Genomic DNA, 23122 nt, shown 5'->3' on the forward strand with positions numbered 1-23122 from the left:
GGCGTGCCCGGGACCCCACGCCCAGGCAGGGTGCGGGTTCCGCAGGGGTCGGACAGACTCTAGCTCCCGGCTCTTTTTGAAATGGAGCGTCTCTGACCCTCAGGCCTGGCTCGGACCCCGCGCCCCGCGCCCCGCGCCGTCACTCCTGGGCGGTTTAAGATGGGAACCTTTCCCGCAGTGGAACTGGAAACCGAGCTTGTTCCTGGTCTAGCGCTTGGTGTTTGCTGGGCTAGGTTTTATGGTCCTCACCTGAGAGAGCCCTGTAAAGTCTCTGGGCGCCGCCTCTTGTCCTTCCCCAAGTGTTGCCTAAACCCCACCAGCTTTCTTCTTTCCCATCCTAGAAGCCGGTTTGGGGGCCCAGGCGGTGGGAGTGGGGTGGGTTACTGGGGCTTGAACTCAGGGCCTGGTGTTCTCACTTGGCTTTACCTGCTCAGGGATTGCGCTCTACCGCTTGAGCCATACTTCCGCTTCCAGAGTTTTGGTAGTTAATTGGAAAGAAGAATCTCACAGACTTTCCAGCCTGGGCTGGCTTCGAACCTTAGGGCTCACAGCCTCCTGAATCGCTAGGACTGCAATTTCCTAATTTACCTGTTTACATAAAGAGGAGCCTGGCAGAGAGCAGCATACTGAAAATGATGCCTTTGCAAAGTTACTAGCAACTTACTCAGTTTCCTCTCGGCTCTTCCAATTTTTTTCTATGCTGAGGAAAGTTTTTAAAGAAAATGAAATGAAAAGCAGTGAATTCTGCCTATAGGAAAGATAAGGGAAACACACACTTGGAAGAGAGACAGCCTGGATAATTAATAACTATTCCCAAATTGAAATTGGTGTTGGCAACTGAGCCTAGAATTATTTCCTAGATAGTCAGTTTGTGTGCCATTCGTAAAGAAGCCAGGCTGTTACTAATATACCCTACTCTTGTTTGCTTAAGGCTCTTAAGGAGGGTGTGTGAACTGTACCCACTTGCTTGACTTCCGGGAGTTTTCCTGCTGTCCTCATGCATTTAGCTCCAACAAGAAGATCAGTTCTTAACACCAGTTATTAACTGTGGTAACAGTGTAGAAAGCTGGCAGAAAAGATTAGAGAAATTGGAATCCATATTTTCAGGGATGGGAAGAGAGGAAGCTTTGCTTCAATCTTCTCAGATCTAACCTTCTTTGTCTATAAAACAGGAAAGATTCCTACTGAGGGTGTAGCTGTAGGTGTAGATGGGATCATGTATGAAATTTCAAAGGATAGCATGGAATAAGCTTTCAATTTTCCACTTATTCATTGTTTAATAACAAGCAACAGTCCTCATGAACCAGGCCCTAACATAGGTACTAGCTGACAGGGATTTACAAGAAGGTGCCCCTGGCCTGCATCTATAGAGAGAAAATTCTGCTCTCATTCTGCTTGCTTCCCAGATGGTAGATCATATGCAAGGAGCAGATGAGTTAAAAAAAAAAAAAAAAAGAAGGAAAGAAAAAAAAGAACTGCAGTTGTGCTAAGAGTGACACATAATGTATTCAGGATGTTGGGGTGTTTAAAGTGAAAGCCCTCTGGAGGAAGTGGTAATTGTAGCTGAGACCAAAATGAGGAGGCAACCATGAGATGTGAGAATAAAGTCAGGCTTTAAAAGATCTTCTTTTCCCAATATAGGACAAAAGTCAAATTTAGATTTGTTTGAAAGGTGTTTTTTTAATTTAGATTTTCATTATTGTGCATGTTCTACAGAATGCAAATTGAGTCGTCCAACAGCCAACAGAATTTTACAATGGAGAAATATGACCCCCCTGAAAAATAGAATGTAAGCAATAAAACCATCATCTGTGAAGCTCTATCTGCATCAAGATTTTTTGCCAGAGACTGTAGAGGATTATGAAGAAACCAAAGGACAGAAAGAATGGGATTCAAAGAGGACAAACAATAGATATATCTTAATATATCTCTCAACCTCAACCTGGGTTGAGGTTGGGGGAAGTAGGTTGGAAATATTGTGGAATCCAGGGGTTTTGAAAGTTAGCTTTGGTGGAACAGGCCACTTGTCCTGGCTACAGGCAACCTGTGGAGAAAAATGTCCCAAAGAGTACTTAGTATTGATTCAGTGGTCTTCTTGGTCAGCTGATATTTGCCTTTAAGAGAAGGAAATTAATGAGAACTGGTTGTGTGTCTTGTGTACTGATTAAGATATGTCCCATACATGTGTAAATAATCTTCAACTTTCAAAACAGGTTCATATAAGCATCAGTTTATCCTCATACATAATTCTGTGAATTTTATTAGAGAGTTCTCCATTTAACAGATAAAGAAAGTGAGGTCCAGATGACTAAATATGGTTTCATAATTAGCAATCAAAGTAATCATGATTTGGGCCTGTATTTCTTCTTGCAATGGACTGAATGGTTGTATCCTTTCAAAATTCATATGCTGAAGCTAGATCATGAGGCTACAGACCTAATGAATGAGATTCCTGATTGAGTATCCCATATCCGAAATGCTTAGGAATGGTATTTCAGATTTTCTTTTTAAATGTGGGAATATTTACATACACATTAATGAGATAATCGTAAAGATGGGTCCCAAGTTCAATAAGAAATTCATGTATGGTTCTTTTTTAGTATAAGCTATATTTTTATTAGCATATATTAATTGTACAAAAAGTTTCATGATATTCCCATACATGTACATCATTCAAATTCATCTTCCCAAGCCCCTCCCCTTTTCTATTTCCTTTGCCCTCTCTTTTCCCTTATTTTCCTTTTTTTTTGGTTCTAGATTCCACATATGATAGAAAGCATGCTAAATTTGCCTTTATGAGACTGGCTTGATTCACTTAACATGATCTCCAACTCCATTTATTTTCCTGAATATGGTAAAATTTCATTCTTCTTTATGGATGAATAAAACTCTATTGTGTGTGTGTGTTTGTAATCATATTCTATTCATTTATTGATATGGCCCAAAACTAGTTCTATAATTTGACTATTGTGAATAGTGCTACCATTCACAATATTGCTATCTTTATAGTAAGTTGACTTTGTCTTTGGGAGGTATGTACCCAGAAGTGTTATGGTTGGATCTGTGAAAGTACCATTATTTTTTTTAGAAACTTCCACACTGATATCCATAATGGCTGGATTAATTTACATTCTCACTAGTAATGAATAAAGGGTTCCATCCCTAACCAGCAATACCCTTACTTCTGCATCCTGGTCATCAGTTGTTGTTGTTTGTTTTCTTAATGATAGCCATTCTGATTGGGATGAGATAGAACCTCAATGTACTTTTGATTTTTATCTCCTTGATGCTAGAGAGATTAAACTTTTTTTCATGTACTTATTAGCCATTTGTACTTCCTCATTTGAATATTTTAGATAAACTTTATACAACTTGTCTGAAGGTAATTTTATACAATATTTTAAGTAATTTTTTACATAAAACAAATGTTTTTTGTGGAATTTTTACATCACTGTTCAAAAAGTTTCAGATTTTATAGCATTTAAATTTGGGGATGAAGGATATTCAGACTTACAGTGTTTTTGTTAGAAAAAGGCCAGACTGCAAGCTACATGTCTTCCTATGGTGTAGAGATACAGGAAAAAAGAAAGCTGTCACCAAGAACTGAGATCTATTGATAGCCTAATCTTGGATTTCCAGAAATCGCTGATGTTTAAATCACCAAACTGATGGCATTTTGCTATAGCAGCCAGAACTAAGGTAGTGCCCATATGAATTCTATAGTCTCGATGAAATGTGTTATACATTTTAAGAATTCTAAGCTGTTACTCTTAAAAAACACCTCTTAGATTCGACCAAATGAACATACTTTTTATTATTGAGACGTTGTATTTTTCTATTTAAATATAACTTCTTGTCTGATGCAACACAAAAAGATTTTGTCTAGACCTCTATAAGAAAACTAAAAGCACAAATTCCTTTTCCAGCTTGCAAAGATTTCCTAAGTACTAAAATTAAAAAGTATTTAAAGTTGGACCCCAGTGGCTTATGCCTGTAACCCTAGCCACTCATGAGACTGAGATCTGAGGATCATGGTTCAAAGCCAGGTACAGCAGTAAAGTCTGAGACTCTTGTCTCTAATTAACTACCAAAAAGTGGGAAGTAGAACTGTGGCCCACATGTTAGTGCGCTAGCCTTGAGCAAGAAAACATAGTGCCCAGACTGAATTCAAACCACAGGACTGGCATGCACACACACATGTGATCTCACACACACAAGCGCTTAAAAGGAATAAAAACTCTCCACTAAAAGTTGTTCAAAAGCCAATAATATTGTTGTCTAATATTTGATGTGAACTATGTACCTCTATATCAATACAAGATTATTTTATTCCTTAAATCCCTTTCCTGGTTCTTAATATTTTAACCTTTGATCGTTGTTTTCTTCACACTTCAAGAGAATTTTGTCTTTAACAATTCAGAGACCTTTGTAATATGCAGATTGTAAAGTGTGAAAACAGCAGTAGTTCATGGAGGAAACCTAGAATCAAGTCCTCCTTGAGAACTTGATTCTACATTGACTCAGAGGAAATTCTGTTTAGAGATAGAAGTTACTTTTGTTTAATCACTATCTTTTTAGTTCTGTTTTGAACTTTTTTGGAGTGCTAGGTACAAACCCAGGGACTTGTATGTATTCAGTAAGTATTATACCACTGAGTTCCATTCTCAAACTTCAGTTTGTGTGTGTGTGTGTGTGTGTGTGTGTGTGTGTGTGTGTGTGTGTGTCTTGAGGCTTGAACTAAGAGCCTGGTCACTGTCTCTGAGCTAGTACTCTACCACTTGAGCCATAGTAGCTCCATTTCTGGCTTTTTGGTGGTTAATTGAGATAACAGTGTCATGGATTTTCCTGCCTAAGCTGGTTTGGAACTGTGATCCTCAGATTTCAGCCTTCTCAATAGCTAGGGTTACATGTGTGAGCCACTGTCACCTTTTCAGCTTTTCAGTTATTTTTATCAATAGAAATAATGGACATTCCTCCTAGCCATCTCAGAGTTGATGTGTAGCTCTGTCTACTGTGATCGATTTTTTTTCCAAGTTTACCTTATTTTCAACCTGATTCTGCTCTAAATTGATGTAAATGATTTCTCCTTTGATTTCTTACTCTTAATTCTGGTTGGCTTGTCCCCTCACAAAAACTACTCGCTCTGTATAGAGGCCTAATCCCTTGCCTTGTATTACTCATGTGTATAGATAGATACTGATTTGAACCATAGCAAATGCTATTTTTATAGGATCAAAAATTTTCAAATATGATGATAAATATAACATGAGAACATTAGTAGTATTGTTTGTAAAAGCAGAAACAAATGACCTAAATGAGCCCCAACTATAATAGAAAAATTAGTTACAGGATGGTTCTACAGTGGAATTCTATAGAACAGGAAGAAAATAATCTTTTTCCCACATGTGTCAGCACTGATAAACTTCAAGGGCAAGCAAGTCACCAAAGAACACATTCCATGATTATACTTTTATGAGTTGCCAAAATAAGGTATTATTGAAAGTTGTAATCATGGAGAGGAAATTGATTTTTAAGGCAAAGGATTTTTTCCCAATATGTTTTGAAGTTTCATTCCCATTTTAAATGTTATTTTATTTTTTTAAAACAGTATACATCAAGAATGCAAGGAGAGCCTGTAGCCTGTGTGCTTCTATCTCATGCCTGTAATTCTAGCTACTCAAGAGGCTGAGATCTGAAGATTGAGATTCGAAGCCAGCCCAGATAAATTCCCAAGACTTGTATATCTAACCAGAAAAAATATCTGGAAGTAGAGGTGTGGCTCAAGTGATAGTGCACCAGCCTTGAGCAAAACCAAAAGTGAGAGCAGAAGACCCTGAGTTCAAGCCCTAGTACCAACAATGAAAGGAGGAGAAGGAAGAAGAGGAGGGGGTGATGGTGGCGATTTTATTGCGATAATGCATTTCAGTGTGCTTACACAAAGGGTTATTAAAGAGAAAATCAGAATACTTGTTACCTCCAATGGGTAATATTTCTTGTATTGGGTGGCTGATACATTGGTATATATTTATTTTTCTTTGTAACTGGCATATTTTCTACCTATTCACCACTCAGTATTAAGAAAAATAACATCAAAGGAGTTATACAAGCTCTGTAGTGGCAAAATATGAATTGGCATAGTCACTTTAGAAGGATATTGACAGTGTCTATCAAAATAAATAAATAAGGAAATAATAGACCCTTTCTTTCTATGTTGAATAAAGTCTAGATGGAAGGTCCTGCATAATGTCTCTGCTCACTTGGATCTTGAGAAACCAGCTCTGATTCAAGATAGCTTTGATTCCTCTCAGCCACTCTGAAGTCTCTGCCCACACACTCTGCTCAGTGTTGCTCCCTTGTGCCTCTGTGTACTCCACACCCACTAACCCAACAGTCCAGTCCTTCCCTCCCCCCTTCCGTCATATCTGCTGTGTCAGCTCCAAATCATAAAGTAATTTAGGTTCTAAGGTCGGTAACCAGACAATTTTTATTAGTTTTTTTCTGCCACAAAACTCTCAGTACTCTACTACTACACAATGAGAACTTGGAAAATGCTACAAAGATTATTTGCTCTCCCTCATCACCCTCTTCCCCACCCCACCCCCTAAAATGCAGGAAACTTTTTGCTATGTCAACAGCTTAGAAGGAATATTGTTCCACTGGAATGAGAGCCACCCACTCCTGATTTCAGAGATGAAATTTTGGAATGGTTATGTTAACTACATAGTAAGTGACATGAATGCACCCAAGTCACTGGAAAGTCCAGTCAAAAGTTTCCTCTGGAATGAAAATAATCAGAATTCTTACCAAAATGTACATATTCACTTCCTATTTCCTGTGGGGTTTTTGTTTTTGTTTTTGTTCTTGGTCTTGTTTCTTCAAGTTTTGGACCTTCTTGTTGTTCTTGTTGTTGTTCATTTGGCTGGGCTTAGTTTTTTTGAGACACAGCCTCAAGCTGTCGAGACCAAGGATGGCCTTCAATTTGCTGTCCTCTGGCATTCATCTCCCAAGTGCTAGGATTGTAGTATGCACTGTCAGCCACATCCAGCTTATTTCTGGGGTTCAGATGAGATATTACCAAGGGTTCTCATGCATGAAAACATACAGGTGTTCTTACTAAAACAATCTACCTGAATATTCCTTAATGTTATAAAATATTGTTCAAGTAGTATCATTCTCCTTGGAATGTTTAGAAGTTTTGACCCAGAATTTATGCTGTATGTCTGAAATAATGTTGGTTCACTTACAAATTATAAATGAAACAATAGTCATCAAAACTTTGAATTTAATTATTTTTACTATATTTTAGACCTAAACTTGATTGCTCCTAATCTTGTATGTGGTAAAGTTCAGATGACTTCACAATGCTTTATGGAAATTTACATAGAGTCACTGTTTTTGCTAAGACCTTATTTGTTCAAACTATTTTTTATTAGGTTCACATGCTTTCTCCAAATATTTGTTTTGTAAAATTAGTGTTCCATTGAATTGAATTGAATTCCAAATTGGTATTAGCAACTTTCCCTTGCTTTTTTTTTGTTTAGAATAATTCATATCAAGATAATTTTGTAGAAGGAAAACAAAAGAGTAGAATTTTTAGTCACAATGTCACCTTGTTTGAGCTGGTCAAGTGGCAAGCAGCTTATAAAAAAAATGTATTATCTAGTATAAAATGTTTTCATGTGTACTTTAGCATTTAGCCATGGAAGCCCAAATACTGGGATTCCAACTCACTACTTCAGTGATTTTACATGCTTATTTGAATCTTAACGATGATTAATTCCATTTTCTATTAAATTATATTTCATTTTGGAAAAATTTGATTAATGGACTTGAAAAATCATTTTTTGTTGGGAAAAATGGCATGGAAAATTAAACCCACTTTAAACATGTCTTCTGAAATGTACTATATAATCTACACCTAACCCAGTAAGTTAGCTTATTTCCTGTAATGTGGTCATTTGTAGGCCAATGAGGTTATTGTGACCTTTTCTACACTGACACATCACATACTCTGCTTTCTGAGCCTCAGGCTGATAATATGAGGGAATGAAGTGGATGTGAGGAACTGTGATGAACTACACAAACCTTGTCTACACAATTACAGCTGGTGCCAATGGCTCACACCTGTAATCCTAGCTACTCACAAGGCTGCTATCTGAGGATCATGGTTCCAAGCTAGCCAGGGCAAGAAAGCTCATAAGACTCTTATTACCAATTAACTACAAACAAACAAAAAAAAAAGATGAAAGGGCGTAGTGGCTCAAGTGGTAGACACTAGCCTTGAGCAAAAAAGCACAGGGACAGCACCCAGGACTGAGCTTAAGCCACAGGACATGCGTAAGAAATAAGAGAGAGGCGTGGGGGGTAGGGGGAGAGAGAAGAGAGGAAAGGAGGAGGGAGGAGGGAAGGGAGGAAGGAAGGAAGGGAGAAAGAAAGGGAGGAAGAAAGGGAAGAAGGGAGAGTAGGAGGGAGGGAGGGAAGGAAGAAAGGAAGACTACCTGAAGTTCTGGCAGGTTGCTATTCTGTGAAGGCAAAGGGTTTGCCAGATCTTCTCAATTATAAGACAATCCCAGACTTTCGTGTGAACTCTCTCATTTTCACATGATTTTATCTCCAGTGGCTCATGCCTATAACCCTAGCTACTCAGGAGGTTGAGATCTGAGGATCTCAATTTGAAGCCAGTCCAGGCAGAAAAGACTCATCTCCAATTAACTAGCAGAAAGCCAGAAGTGGAGGTGTGGCTCAAGTGGTAGAGGGCTAACTTTGAGTGAAATAGCCAAGTGAGAGTACAAAGCCCTGAGTGCAACCCCAGTACAGTTAGATACACACGCGTGCGTGTACACACACACACACACACAAAAATCAAAATGTAAAAAGTAAAAGTAAACAAAAACTAAAGAATTAAAATCAGTTTTAAGGACATGTATAAGCCACACTGAAAAGGTCTGTAGGCCTATTGACCTCTCTGCTTGTAGTGAAGATGAGGCCAGGATTGACAAAGCCTCTTGTATTTTTGACATTTCCTCTTTCCTTTTTCTAGGCTATGTGCTGTCTGTGCTTTGTCCGAACTCCTCCCAAGCTTGGTGCGAGATCACAAATGTGTCACAGCTGCTGGCTTCTCCTGTCCTCTACACAAACCTGAATTCCAGCATAACCAACTTGAACATTTCAGCCAATGGAGAAAGTAGATACAGCCTCTTTGTGGGCTTGATACTGGCTATAAGCGCCAGTATTTTCATTGGCTCCAGCTTCATATTGAAAAAGAAGGGCCTTTTGCAACTCGCCAACAAGGGTGTTACTAGAGCGGGTAAGAAACACACGAAATTAACTTATTCAAGTTCCTGGCTGAAAAATGAGCTTTCTGTGAGACCATCACCATGTTATAGTCATGATCAGTATCTCTCCATCTTCACCATTACGTCCTTGACTAAGCCAGCTATGTCTCCTATAGTCTCTGACCTGGCATGAAATGGCTCCGGTACCTCTCTGGCTTCTTCTTATGCTACCATCCCAGTCACCTACTTTTCTCTTAAGTTCTTTCCTACCTTGAGGTCTTTTCTCTTTGCTGGAACTCTTTTCCCTGCCTTTCATTCAGCTGAGACAGCCTTCTGATTTATACTTAAATTTTACCAACCTAGAAAGGCTTTCTATAACCATCCTGTCTGGGCAGTTCTCTTACTTCCTGTATCTCTCTGCTACTCTCTATCATCACACTAATGATTTCCTACCTTATTTATAGAATAATCTGTATTGTATGTGTATGGTTTTTCTCTTGTGAGCAGGTTGACATGTTTATTGATAGTGGGTATACAAGAACAGCACACAGCAGTAGCAGCAGCATGGGGCACAAGATAAATATTTGTTGAATCAATGACAAGAGGGTAATAGAATTGCACCATTATTTATAGTAACATTCAAGATGCTAAGTAAGCCCTGTTTAACTATCTTTCATTAGCTATGAATTCTCTATTCATTTTCATCATACGAAGTACATATATTTTTCTTAGATCCATATGTAAAGAAAAATGACTAAAAATTATACAAACAAGCTTCTGGAAAATACTATTGAGAGATTTGCACCACCCTAGAATATACCATATCACTCTATCCATTCAAACAATTTAGTACTGGCATTAAAAGTAGATAAAGTAATAAGAGATTATTAAAAACTTACAAGTGGACTCCAAAAACATGTAGAATTATATATGAGCTTTTAAATATATAATCCATCATATGCAATTTTCAATTAAAAGTATTAAGACAATTGGAAAAAATAGATTTTATACCATTCAGCAAAATAAACTACAGAAATTTGAGGGTTATACTTTAAACGAAATAAGCTTTTCAAAAACCTGACAGAACACCTTTCTAAGCATAAAGTTTAAGAAAAAATCTTTTTGGAGATACATATTCCTCTGTGAAAATGCCTTGGTGTAAACTAAATGTAAAATGGTATATTAAGGGACAATTAGGAAATACGTAATCAAAGTTAGTCATAATATATAAAGTGCAGCAAACTTAAAAAATTAGCATGCAAACAGAAAACTGTCAAAGTAGATAAACAAGAGACATAATTCTAGGCATCATGCCTATAATCCTAGCTACTCAGGAGGCTGAGACTGGAGGATTGCAGTTCGAAGCCAGCTTAGGCTTCCATCTCCAATGAACCAACAAGATGCCAGACTGAAGGCACAATACAAGTAGCAGACCACCAAGAGTGAATAAGAAAGCCAAGTGAATATGAGTTCAAAGCCTAATACTAGTATTAAAAAAAGAAGAAATGCACAAGCGCATAATTGCAAATGATAACGAAAGAACAAAAATGTGGATAGCAGGTAAACAAACAGGAGTAAATATTATTTTACTTATACCCCCCCAAACCTATTAACTATACAATAATATTGTATTCCAATATTGCAATGTGACTCCAATTTAGTCATTTGCAAATTTTGCAAAACAAATTTTAAATAAACATAGCTACCTACTTTGTAAAATAAGCTTTATAACTTATATAAACAAGATGGTTTAGGTTAAAGAATCTAGAACAAGTTTGGAAATTTCACTATATTAAAAATAAAAGAAACTTCCATCTTCTACACCTAAGAACAACTCTTTTCTATCAAAGTGTGCAGCTTAAAAATTCTTGCTTTGGAGCTGGGTGGTGGCGGCTTACACCTATAATCCTAGCTACTCAGGAAGCTGAGATCTGAGGATCCAGTTCAAAGCCAGCCCAGGCAGGAAAGTCTGTGAGAGTTTTATCTCCGATAAACCACCAGAAAACCAGAAGTGGCGCTGTGGCTCAAGTGGTAGAGGGCTCGCCTTGAGCTGAAGAGCTCTGGGACAGTGCCCAGACCCAGAGTTCAGGCCCAGACTGACAAAGAAAAAAAAAAAAAAACCTGCTTTGGCCTGGTGGCTTGGCTCTTGTCAGGGAAAAAGGAACAGCTTTGGAATAAGAAAGGATTTTTGAAATGTAAGGTTTTGTCTTAAATGGGTTTCTTTTCAAGATGGAATTATGACATAGCCCAGACTGTTCAAAGAATAGCAGAGGATATGGGTATATTTTGAGATTACTTGTACCCTATTCAAATGAGCCAATCACAAGAAGATTATAACCTGAGCTCAACCAATCTGAGCAGAGGGGCAGGGCCTCTGCATTAGGGATCAATAGGGGAGCAGCCTGCCTGATCTATGTGCTTGCTTGCCAGAGTTTTGGCTGATGGCATACCATATTCTCCAAAAGTAAATTTTGCCTTGCTGAGACAATTCTTTATTTTTGTATCTATCATTGTGACTCCTATGGTTCTTGGAGAACCTACTCATAACATACAGCACACATAACACAAGGATTTCAGGTCACAGATTGAGATGGTAGGAGAAGTGACTGAATGACTAGAAAAGCTTTCGTTCTTTTCAGTAGACAGCACATTTCACTTGACTAATCCAAACTCTCAGAAAAAGTCTTGGTTCAACTGGCATCTTCCCTTAGAAGTCTGCTAAGTGCTAGTGTATTTTCTAAGTTATGGTTTTCTGTTTTTAATTTGAATCATGACTAAAATGAAATGTTGAGTTGATAATATTCAATGTCCACACATCTGACTGATTTGAATGCAATGAACCTGATGACTAACAAATGAAGAAGAAGGAGGAGGAAGAGGAAGAAAGAAGAAACCTAATAGGACGCCTTAAAAGATCTCTGAAAATGACCAAGTAAATAAATTCAAAGACTACGATTTACCAACTTGATCTTACACTTGATCTCTGCCTTTTCAAACCATGATTTAATGCCTCTCCTACATGTCAATTCTTTTTCCCTTCTGTGATTTAGAATTTAATTTTTTTGGTGTTTTTCCAGGACAAGGTGGACATTCTTACCTCAAGGAATGGCTTTGGTGGGCCGGACTACTGTCCAGTAAGTTTACTACTAGAATCATGCTCATTTATAAAGTGTTAAGTGTATTACATAGATTTTTTCCATTAGTCATTTTGTTTCTAGCAAAAGAAAAATCAAAGCTTGACTTGAAACTAGTGAACATGATAGGAAAGTATATTAGGAAAACCTGGTATGAGAATAACAATGATTTTTACCCTGGCACAAGTTTTTAGTGAACTTGGAACAAAAGTCCCTTCTGAACAAGGACTTGGAACAAAAGTCCCTTCTGAAACCCAGTCTACAAGCAGTCCCTATCTGAAGGTGACAGGGAGATTTACTAGCTTGAGTGGATAACGTTAATGATCTGGTTTAGAACTATCTTGTTGATCCACCTTAGGCTGGAATGAAGCCTATTTTTAATCCTTAGGTAGAATACTGAAAAAAAAAATCCTGTGGCATTTCATGGCTTTGGTGGACCACATAGACAGGTAGGATGTTTAATTACAATGTTTTCCATGAGAAAAAAATGTATCTTCTTCCATTTTCAGTTTCCTCTACATTTCTTCTTAGTTCATGGTAGCTGCTTTCTATCACCTCACCTGTAATACTTACATCCATAGTTTATTTTTCATTCTTGTGTGTGGGTACTCCATACACTGCTGTTCTTTCAATATTGTTCTGCAATTCAAAGGGAAAAGTTGATATTTGCAACATTGTATTTTATCACTAACTTATTCTGTATTCCATTGCAAAAGTATTGAAGGAAAAAAATGAGATTATTGGCAACCGTGAATATAGAACAATTAACCCTTTTGAAATGGTTTGGGGGAGGGTGATAGGAGAAAGATTGATTTGAATATATTGTAAATGTGTAATGTAACCATATGAAATAATTTTCTTAAAAACTGAGGGAAGCTGGGCATTGGTGGCTCTAAACCTGTAATCTAACTACTCAGGAGGCTGAGGATCACGGTTCAAAGCCAGCCTGGGCAGGAAAGTCTTATCTCCAAGTAACCACCAGAAAACTGGATGTGGTGCTATGGCTCCAAGTAGTAGAGTGCTAGCCTTGAGCGGAAAAAAACTCAGGGACACTGCTCAAACCCCACAAGCAACAAAAAAATATAAATTAAAAACTGAGAGAAATATTTTCCTTCTGTATCTTCACAGCTCATACTTTGAGTCTGTGACTATCCTAGACACATGGTTCCTTAGGGTTGGGTATATTTGCCATATCAGGACCAAACATGGCTAAATGAAAAGATTTTCTGGCTGTGGACTGTGGAAAAAATGAGGAGAAGATGAAGGCTGGCCCTGCTCTCCCTCTCCAAAGGCTCACTTTGCAAAATCTCTCTTAAAGTGCTCCTAAGAGCTATGGATGCCCTTCCTAAATGTTCCTGTGATGTCCACAGGAAAGGCAGTTTATCTGCTTCCTTCCCTCCTCTAAGCCTTCTTAAATCCCAAGCATGACACCCTCAAAGATAGGGCGTCACACATTGTAGGTTTTTACCACGGATCACTTCCTTCTGTAGTCCAAGTCTTAAAACCTCCCTGTGTGTTCCAAAAGGAAGTCATGTGTTTCAGTATTTCCGAGATCCTGTGGAAGGAAGAAACTAACCTTTTCCTGATAAGTAGAAGGTGGGATTTAAATGAACAATGAGTAAAAATAATTTAAATCTGTGTAGGCCTTTCAGGTTGGCTTTATTTGATTTTATTGTTTTGGTTTTGGTGTGTGTGTGTGTGTGTGTACACACGTGTACATGTACACGTGCCAATCCTGGGGCCTTAGATCTCAGCCTTCAGAGTAGCTACAATTATAGATGTGAATGGCTGGCCACTACTTTTCAGTTTTCAATGGACTATTCCCATTATAAAGTTTAAAGGACTCTCCTTAAGGTTCCAGAAAGACATCCGAGTGATGTCTTGCACCATCAGAATGAAAATATAAGGAGAATATTTTATGCCTAATCTTTTTCTTGAAATCAGATCCTGTGCTCTCACTTAGCTTTTTTGCCCAAGGCTGGCACTCTACCACTGGAGCCATAGCTCCATGTTCAGCTTTTGGATGATTAATCGGAAATAAGTGTCTCTCCAACACATCTTTTTGGGCAGACCTCTAGCCAGGATGCTCAGACCTCAGCTTCCCGAATAGATAAGATTACAGGTATGAACCCACTGGTGCCCAGTTGCCATTTTATTCTTGGCATGTGAAAAAGCTCATACCAGTCTTGGAGAAAAGCGTACTCTAGCTATTTCATCTGGTGCCAAACATATGGCACTTTAGTCATGAAGTTAGTGTTTTCTTGAAACTCTGCCTACAAAGATTAAACAATACAAACAACATAAGTTATTCAAAGGAAGCTTAATATTGTGAGTGAACTTCCATGGTTCTTTTTATGAAAGCAGTCTCCTAATTGTTCTGTACATTGAGATTTTTTATGATATTACACTAATGCAGAATATTCCTATAGATAGAAGAGGAAGGGTAGCAAAGTAGCCACAGAAAAGAAAAAAGAGAAAGCATGTTAATGTTCTTTTATCTCTCCACAATAAAGATTTGCTGGGCATAATGGGGTAGCATAAAATACTGCATTCTTCGGGCCAGTGCCCTGTTGGGATCTGAGAGAATAATTTGGTTCCTATTCAAGATCCCAGCTCCTGGAGAGTTATTTTTTTCCCTCCCTCTAGAGATTATTTGTATCATACCCTGGAACTCTAGAGTTCCACAGATAAGAACTTGATCTTGGAACTTGATCTTCTTCATTGCTGAGATTCTGTTACCTACTTGTAGATTACCTGTAGTACAGAGATGCTTGATTACTTGGCCCTGAATTTCTGACTATTCCTCCCCGAGATCTCTTCCAAGTCTTCTAATTTTCCACATTGCTCTGTTGTGGTAGTTATTGTTGGTGGTGGTAATAGTTGTGTTAATTTGTACTCCAAAGCTAGCTCTGCTAGATCTCATCAGATATGTTTTCAGTGTGAAAGTAATTAAAATCTTCATTGAAAGTCATTTAAAATGTGTATTGCTCAGTCACCATTAGTTGGGTTTATACCACCAGATACTTACATCTTATCTTCATCCTTTAATACCAATCTTTTCCCACCTTCCATAAGAAAAAAAAAACTAGTTAAATCATTCCTTTTAGCTATTTATTTGTGCCTTTAAGATAAAAATCCATTGCTTTGCAAGAGTCATTTGTTTTTCTCTTCTGGGAAATAAGTCCATCCTCTACATGAATGTTTCTGCTTGCTTTGTAGTGGGAGCAGGAGAGGCTGCAAACTTTGCAGCTTATGCATTTGCCCCTGCCACCTTGGTCACCCCTCTGGGGGCCCTGAGTGTTCTCATAAGGTAAGTAAACAACAGGAGCTTGGCTTCTGTGGGTATTTTAATACTGTAGTACACTTCAGCCATAGAAATGTACACTAAATATATATATCTCATAACAAAAATCTTCTCCTGTGCGGCTCTCAATGCACACAAGACCCAAAATAATATGTGGGATCCCTGAGAATCTTTGGATAGGTTTCTGGACAGGTTGCTGAAACCTAACTTCTTGATTAATAAAATGAGGTTAAAAAGTTTATTTCTTAGACTGAGAGTATGTCCATGACAGACCTATCATGTGCAAAACCCTGGGTTTGATATGACACCACCAAGAAAAGAAAAGAAAAAAGAGAAGGGAAGGGAAGGGAGGAAGGAGGGAGGGAAGGAAGGGAAGTGGGAAGGAGGGAAAGGAGGAATGGGCACTAGTGGATCATACTTGCAATCCCAGCTACTCAAGAATCTGCAAAGCGAAAGTCCATGAGACTTACCTCAAATTAATTAGCAAAAGCCAGAAGTAGAGATGTGGCTCATGTGGTAGAGCATCAGCCAGCCTTCAGCAACAAGCTAAGGCATAGCATCCAGGCTGAGTTCAAGCCCCAGTAACAGGAAAGGAGAGGAGAGGAGAGGGGAGGGGAGGAGAGGGGAAGAGGGGGGGAGGGAGGGAGGGAGGGAAAAAGAAAGAGAAAAAGAAGGGGAACAAGGAAGGAAGGAGGGAGGGAAGAAAAGAGGGAGGGAGGAAGGGAAGGAAGAAAAGAAAGAAGGGAAGGAAGGAAAGAAGGGAAGGAAAGAAAAAAGAGATCGGTCATAAAAGTTAATTGAGAAGACTGCAAAAGTAATAATAGAAATAGGAAATCAATTATCAAATTATTATTTAGAAAAAACTGGCAGAATGAATCTGGGCTTCCTGATAACAAAGTAATTGTATGTTACCTTTGTGATAATTAAGTGAAGCCTAGAAGACTTTTGTTTCGGTTTTTGTTTTTTACACCTGTCAAAGTCCTTTATAATTATTTCTGTTGTTAGAGTTGTTAATGACTATAGTTATCAGAAGATTTCAAAAAGCACAGTGCTAGTATTAAATTTCAACTCTCATTACCATTCTCACATTGTCTGCAAGATTCTTGTGTTTGGAGACCCTATCATTTCTTTTATCTTCAAAATAGGAACAATTTTCTTGTTGTATAGGCTGTGGATATGTTTGTCTATAATATGATCCCTATGAATGTGTTAGGTAACTGTTGAGCTTAGCTACCATTTTGCTGTCCTTTCTGCTTCCATGCATTAATCCGTATTTAGGAGAGAGTTTATGATTGTGCCTACCCACTCTCCTTGCCTTCTTTATAGAATTATTGTGAGAATTAAGTGAGTTAATACACAGAAAGCTTACAATTCTTAAGATACTCACCAGTGAAGTGAAGGCAGTTTGTCACTGCGGCTACAGTCTCTTCAGTGGCCACAGGAGGGCCGCTCTAGGGAAGCCTTGGGGGAGAAATTGACATCATTAATTGGAATTGCAGGGCATCCGAAGAAGGGGAACATGAACAAATGCCACAAGTGGAAAATTCCACACCTGACTTCATATGAAAGGTTGAATTAGCCACAGGCACACCAAAACTATTGTATCAAATTACCCTCAGGCTACTCATGTAAAGATTATACAAAATGTAACTTTTGTGTTTGAAGTTGGGTGTCCTCCCCAAGAGATCTTCTTATATAGATGCAAATATTCAAAAATCTGGGCAAGGGCTGGGAAGGTGGCTTAGTGGTAGAGTGCTTGCCTTGCCCTGGGTTCGATTCCTCAGCACCACATAAGCAGAAAAAGCCAGAAGTGGTGTTGTGGCTCAAGTGGTAGAGCACTAGCCTTGAGCTGACGAGCTGAGAGACAGTGCCCAGGCCCAGAGTTCAGGCCCCACAACTGATCAAAAAAAAAAATCTGGAGGGAAAATTCTTCAATCCGAACCTCTTCTGGACCCAATTATTTCTCTTAAGGGATTCTCTCTCTTTATTGTGCTAGGAAGATATAAAGGCTCTTTTATTTTGCTTGACTTTGCAAGCAAGAGAAGATGGAGTAAATGAAAATGAATTGCACAAGAGCACCCAGAAAGCACAGGAGATAACAGGATGATAGATCTTCAGATATAACATAACAGCAATGAACCAGAGTTGGTTGGCCACTTCTAAGCCTAAAGCTAACTGCTTTTTCAGTGTCATGTAGCATATTCAGGTCAGCTCATTGGTATGCACCCCAGCATGACTTCTCAGCTGCCACCGAATTAAAAGGCAATTAAGCCCTGGTGATTTAATTTTCTTCTTTCCCAACAGTGCAATATTGTCTTCCTATTTTTTAAATGAGCACTTGAACATTCATGGCAAAATTGGCTGCATATTATGTATACTGGGGTCAACTGTGATGGTTATTCATGCCCCACAAGAAGAGGAAGTCACTTCTTTGCATGAAATGGAAATAAAGTTGAGAGACCCAGGTCTGTGATTCAGTCTAAAGAAATACTGAGATTCTGCTCTTCTTTCTCACCTCATCAAATAATATCTCTGTTTTATTTGTTGTTGCTTTAAGACTTACTATGTAGCCCAAACTAACCTTGGACTTGCAATCTTCCTCCTCAGCCTTCTGATCACTGGGAACACAGATATATATTACCACAGCTGACATCAAATAATTTTTTTGTTGTTGTGGTCAATCCTGGGGCTAGACATTGTCCCTGAGCTTTTTGCTCAAGGCTTGTAGCGCCACTTCCTGTTTTCTGGTGGTTAATTGGAGATAAGAGTGTCACAGACTTTCCTGCCAGGACTGCGATCATCCTCTTTTGGCTCCTGAGTAGCTAGGGTTATAGGCATGAGCTACCAGCACCTGATAGTTAATGATGATTTAATGGTATCTTACAAGGATTATGAGACACAATAAGTTTTCTTATTATTATAAGTCTTCTGAAAAAGTGACAGTTTTTGTGTTTACTCTTCTCCCACCAAACAATGGGAGTTAAAAATAGAACTAGTCAATGCCAAAGACTTACACTCAAATTCAAATTCTTGTTATTTGCTCTCTAAATAGTTATTGGCAAGATTTAAATCAGATGTTTGTGAATATTCTCTATATGATAATAATTACACAACAGGATGTTGCTGTTTTTACCTTAATATTACTTCTGTCTCTAAAATAGCTAGCTTTTAAATTCATGACTAACAAGATTTTAGAAAACTGTTGTCCTGTTAGCGTTTTCTCAATTCTAATTCTGTTCTCTTCCTAATAGGATTTATTTCCTTTGCTGTGATCATAACCTTGATCTCTTTGGTGCTGATTTTGATTGTGGCTCCCAAGAAAGGACAGACCAATATACTGGTCTACATTTCAATCTGTTCTTTGATTGGAGCATTTTCAGTTTCTTCTGTCAAGGGCCTGGGAATCGCCATTAAGGAACTGCTAGAATGGAAGCCAGTTTACAAGAATCCCATGGTCTTCGTTTTGCTGGCAGTGCTTGTGCTTTCAGTATCTACACAGATTAACTATCTCAACAAAGCACTGGACACTTTTAACACATCTCTTGTGACTCCCATTTATTATGTGTTCTTCACATCCACGGTAGTGACTTGCTCCGCCATCTTGTTCCAGGAATGGTATGGCATGAAAACTGGAGATATTATCGGGACCTTGAGTGGGTTCCTCACCATTATCAATGGCATCTTCCTTCTCCATGCATTTAAAAATACTGACATTACGTGGAATGAGCTGACATCCACTGCCAAGAAAGACATTGTTTCTCCAAATGGCAATGAGAATAATTATGTTTTACTAGAGAACATAGACTGTCCAACCACAGGATATGATGATGACATTACCTTGTTTAGCAGGACAGATGATCAAAGTCCGTATAAATCCTGATACTTGGAGAGAAGAAAGACTTACTCTTGGAAGGACTACTGGGAAAGCTACTGTTTATAACATGTCTATAAATACTTCACATGTGAGGCTGAAGAAAGAAGGTTTTGTTTGACCCTTAACTTTGAAACTCAAGTTTTGATATTCCTCCAAAAGACTTCTGCAGCTTTTCATTCTCCAACGTTTGAAACATTCCTTAAATAGAAAAGCATTCAACAGTCATATATGTTTCAGAATAATCTTGTCTTCTAGCCACAAATGACCTGGCTCTGCCTGTGATCTCATTTCTTTGTTTGCTTTTTTTTTAGGTTGGTGGTAACTCAATAGATCAAGTTAGCTGTGTTCTGGTAGGCAGAGTGTCAGTCACCATCATCTAATAAGTCATAATGTCCCAAGAGGTGAGAAGATACTCGTGCTTTGTCCTCCCTTTTACAACTTCATTCTTCTTAAACTAGATAATGGGTAGGTGAATTGGTAAAGAAAAACACAGGACTGCTTTGGGAAACCTACTCCTAGTGGTCATGAATGCCCAAGATATACCACTGATAATGATCTTAGGAATGTAATTTTTTTATATATCAGAGGCCTTTATCACTAATTAAACAGAGAAGAATGGAAGAAGGAGAAAAAATATTTTACACCACAAGTAAAGAAAACACATTTTTTCCTTGTCCTCCAAATCCAAACTCTCACAAATTACTGTGTCCACATATTCCTTTAAACACAGGCCTGGGTGATGTAAAACAAGGACCATCTGTAGAACTCAGTTCTGAGTTACTCTCATTTACTTTGCTCCTTCCTTTTATTTTTATCCTAGAGGTGATTTCTGACATAGAGCTATTTCATCAGAAAACCACCATATCATATCAGGAGGCTAAAGTACTTCAGCATTTCTCAGGTGTTTTATTCCTAATGAGTGAGTTTTCTAAGACTATGTGGAAGCAACTACAAAAAAAAACCTGAATAAATCTCTTTTGAAAATTTGGTATTTCCTCATCCTTAGTAAGGAAATTATAATCAGGTACTGATTTAAAAATAGGTAAGTAGCAGTTTGCTTTTTCAGTTCAATTCATCCCAGTCATATTTTCCATACAACTTACTGATGAGTGTCTCTAGCCAGTGAACTTTCAGGGGAAACAAAATGTTGAGATCTCCAAGGCTACAATAGGAAATAGCTTTTGCTCATTAAAATGTTTATTTATCCTTTCTGTCTCATTCTAGATGGTGGCAGGAATTGCACTTTAGGTGGTTTACTGTGTATGAGCAGATTCCCTCCCACTTACTTATGTTTGTGGAAGAGAAATTAGCTGTCTTATATTTAAACTTACTTTTCAAAATAAAAATTCTAACAAAACATATTTTGTTAAAAACGGTATTCTTAAATTAAAATGTTTTAAGGAAAACTTTAGGTGGACTCAATTATGTTCTGCTTTAACATCAAATATTCTTCTTCTTCTTTTTTTTTTTTTTTAGAGGTTGTCTGTTGTTGTTTTGTGCCTGTCCTGGGGCTTGAACTCAGGGCCTTGGCATTGTCCCTTAGCTTCTTTGCTTAAGGCTAGTGTTCCACCATGTGATCTACTTCTGGCTTTGTGGTGGTTAATTGGAGATGAGGGTTTTTGTTTTATCTCCTTTTGTTTTCTGTTTTGTTTTTGTTTGGAGACCAGCTTAAGCCTACCCAGAGTAATAATATAAACTGTTACTTAGTAAACTGAACTTTAGCATTTCTAATTCTATTGAACCACAAATGATAGTCACAACGGATGGTAATCTGAGATGAAGTGACCATCTTAGAGTTTTCAGCAGAGTTTAGTGCTGAGCGTAGTTCAGTGCACTGTTTTTGAAAACTGATAACCCATGATGGTTGCATGGGTTGATACCTTAGGTGAAATACACCTTCCCTAGCCAATTGCTGATTATTTGTCTATCAGATCTATAAGCAACAAACTCTAGTTTGTAGGAAAAGTGTCTTCTGGAAAGAGTGTGTTCTAAAATTGTAAAAATTATTTTAACATTTTTCTTTTTAGTTTTAACAATCCCATTGGTTCTCCCAGAACACCTCCTTGGTGAAGAAATTAATGACATTTTCCTTGACATCTAACCTGAAGCGGTATGGGTTCTCTCTCTAGTGAATTTAGGCTTCAGACATTTATTAATGGTCATCTGTTATTTGACACCTGAAATGTCATGTTATCCCCTTGATGCTTTAGGTCATAGGTTTCTAGAACACAAGGATCAGTGTGTTTGGGGTTGGAAAATTAGTTGGTGTTGACAGGAGGAAGACTGAGAAAAACTTAATGTTGTGAAACAGTGAACTATTTGGAAAGATCTGTGTAAAAACTGCTGTAAGCCTAGGCATTAAAAATGTCAAAATGTTATTGGAAATCTAATGTCAAAAATGAATTTTTCCCAAATCCAAAGATACTCTCTAAGGAAGAGTGCAATGCTGGACTCATGTATTTGCATTGTGGTAGTCTAAGCTGGAGAGCTCATACATATTTGCATTTTAACATACATACTTTATTGGTCATCTCACGCATAACTTAGGACTTATTTTGTGAATATATATATAGGTACATGCAGCATTAAGGCCACTAGCTGTGCTAGCACAGAACAAATTGAAATTTTCTCCAAATTCTGATACTTTTTTTTTTATTTATAATTTTGCTGTGTGTGTGTGTGTGTGCACAGGGGGTTTAATCTCAGGGCCTTGCACTTGCTAGGATGGTGCTATACTGCTTAGTTAGGACTCCAACCCTGATTTTTGTTGATTATTTTTAGGATAGGGTCTTGCTCTCTGTGGGAGCACAAGCTTAAGCTAAGCTCTGCCTTCTTTTAGGCTTCCTAATGTCTCTGGGATCACAGGCTTGTGCCATCACAGGGCCTGGACACTGTCCCTCAGCCCTTCAGCTCAAGGCTAGCACTTTACCACTTGAGCCACAGCACCACTTCCAGCTTTTGCTGCTTATGTGGTGCTGAAAATCGAACCCATTCCCCTCAGTAGAGAGGGAAGTGTCATGGACTTTTTATCCTCTCAATCTCAGCCTCCCATGTAGTAGAGGATGATTCAGGTGTGTGCCACTGTGCTCAGATATGAGTTGAAAAAGAATCTCTCAAACTTTTCTGCCTGGGCTGGCCACAACCATGACCCTCATATTCTTGCCTCTAAAGTCCAGCCAAGTTTATTTTTAATTCAAGTTACAGTATGTTCATAAAGCCCTTTAGATTTAGAAATGTGAAATTAAATTAACATTTACTTTCAAAACTATTGGGTCCAATCCATGGGAAGCCCCTGGCATCATACCTTATAGATAATGAGTACTTAATTATTAGTCTTATTATTTAAGACATACGGATACTGAGTACCATTTTGTATAAATCCCTCATCTTTTCTATTTTATTCCATGAGCTAAATACTAACTTTAAACAATGCTAATGAATGTGAATTCTATCATTATGCTATCTTGACATCAATAAAAAATTACTGCACCAAAAAAATCTTCCTTAATAAAACCACAAAACTGAACTATAAATG

At 38.1% G+C, this 23122-nt stretch overlaps 1 protein-coding gene across 2 annotated transcripts in view; it reads left to right on the forward strand.

Moving 5' to 3' along the window:
* The window catches only part of Nipal1 (NIPA-like domain containing 1), a 23697-nt gene extending 1430 nt beyond the window's left edge, over positions 1-22267 (forward strand). The window contains exons 2-7 of one of the 2 annotated variants that reach the window (XR_001174722.1): positions 9041-9307; positions 12353-12409; positions 15629-15719; positions 18018-18178; positions 18965-19988; positions 21615-22267. Coding sequence is in view for 1 of the 2 variants with exons in the window: in XM_013008871.1 (XP_012864325.1) it covers positions 9041-9307; positions 12353-12409; positions 15629-15719; positions 18018-18178; positions 18965-19593 (1205 nt within the window). In the remaining variant the exon portion in view is untranslated. Of the gene's footprint in view, positions 1-9040; positions 9308-12352; positions 12410-15628; positions 15720-18017; positions 18179-18964; positions 21078-21614 lie in introns of those variants that run through there. The other variant, XM_013008871.1, reaches the window with a different exon arrangement.
* Positions 22268-23122: the final 855 nt, after the last annotated feature.

This window comes from Dipodomys ordii, unplaced genomic scaffold, assembly GCF_000151885.1.
Source record: "Dipodomys ordii isolate 6190 unplaced genomic scaffold, Dord_2.0 Scaffold8, whole genome shotgun sequence".
NCBI classification, from domain to species: Eukaryota; Metazoa; Chordata; class Mammalia; order Rodentia; family Heteromyidae; genus Dipodomys; species Dipodomys ordii.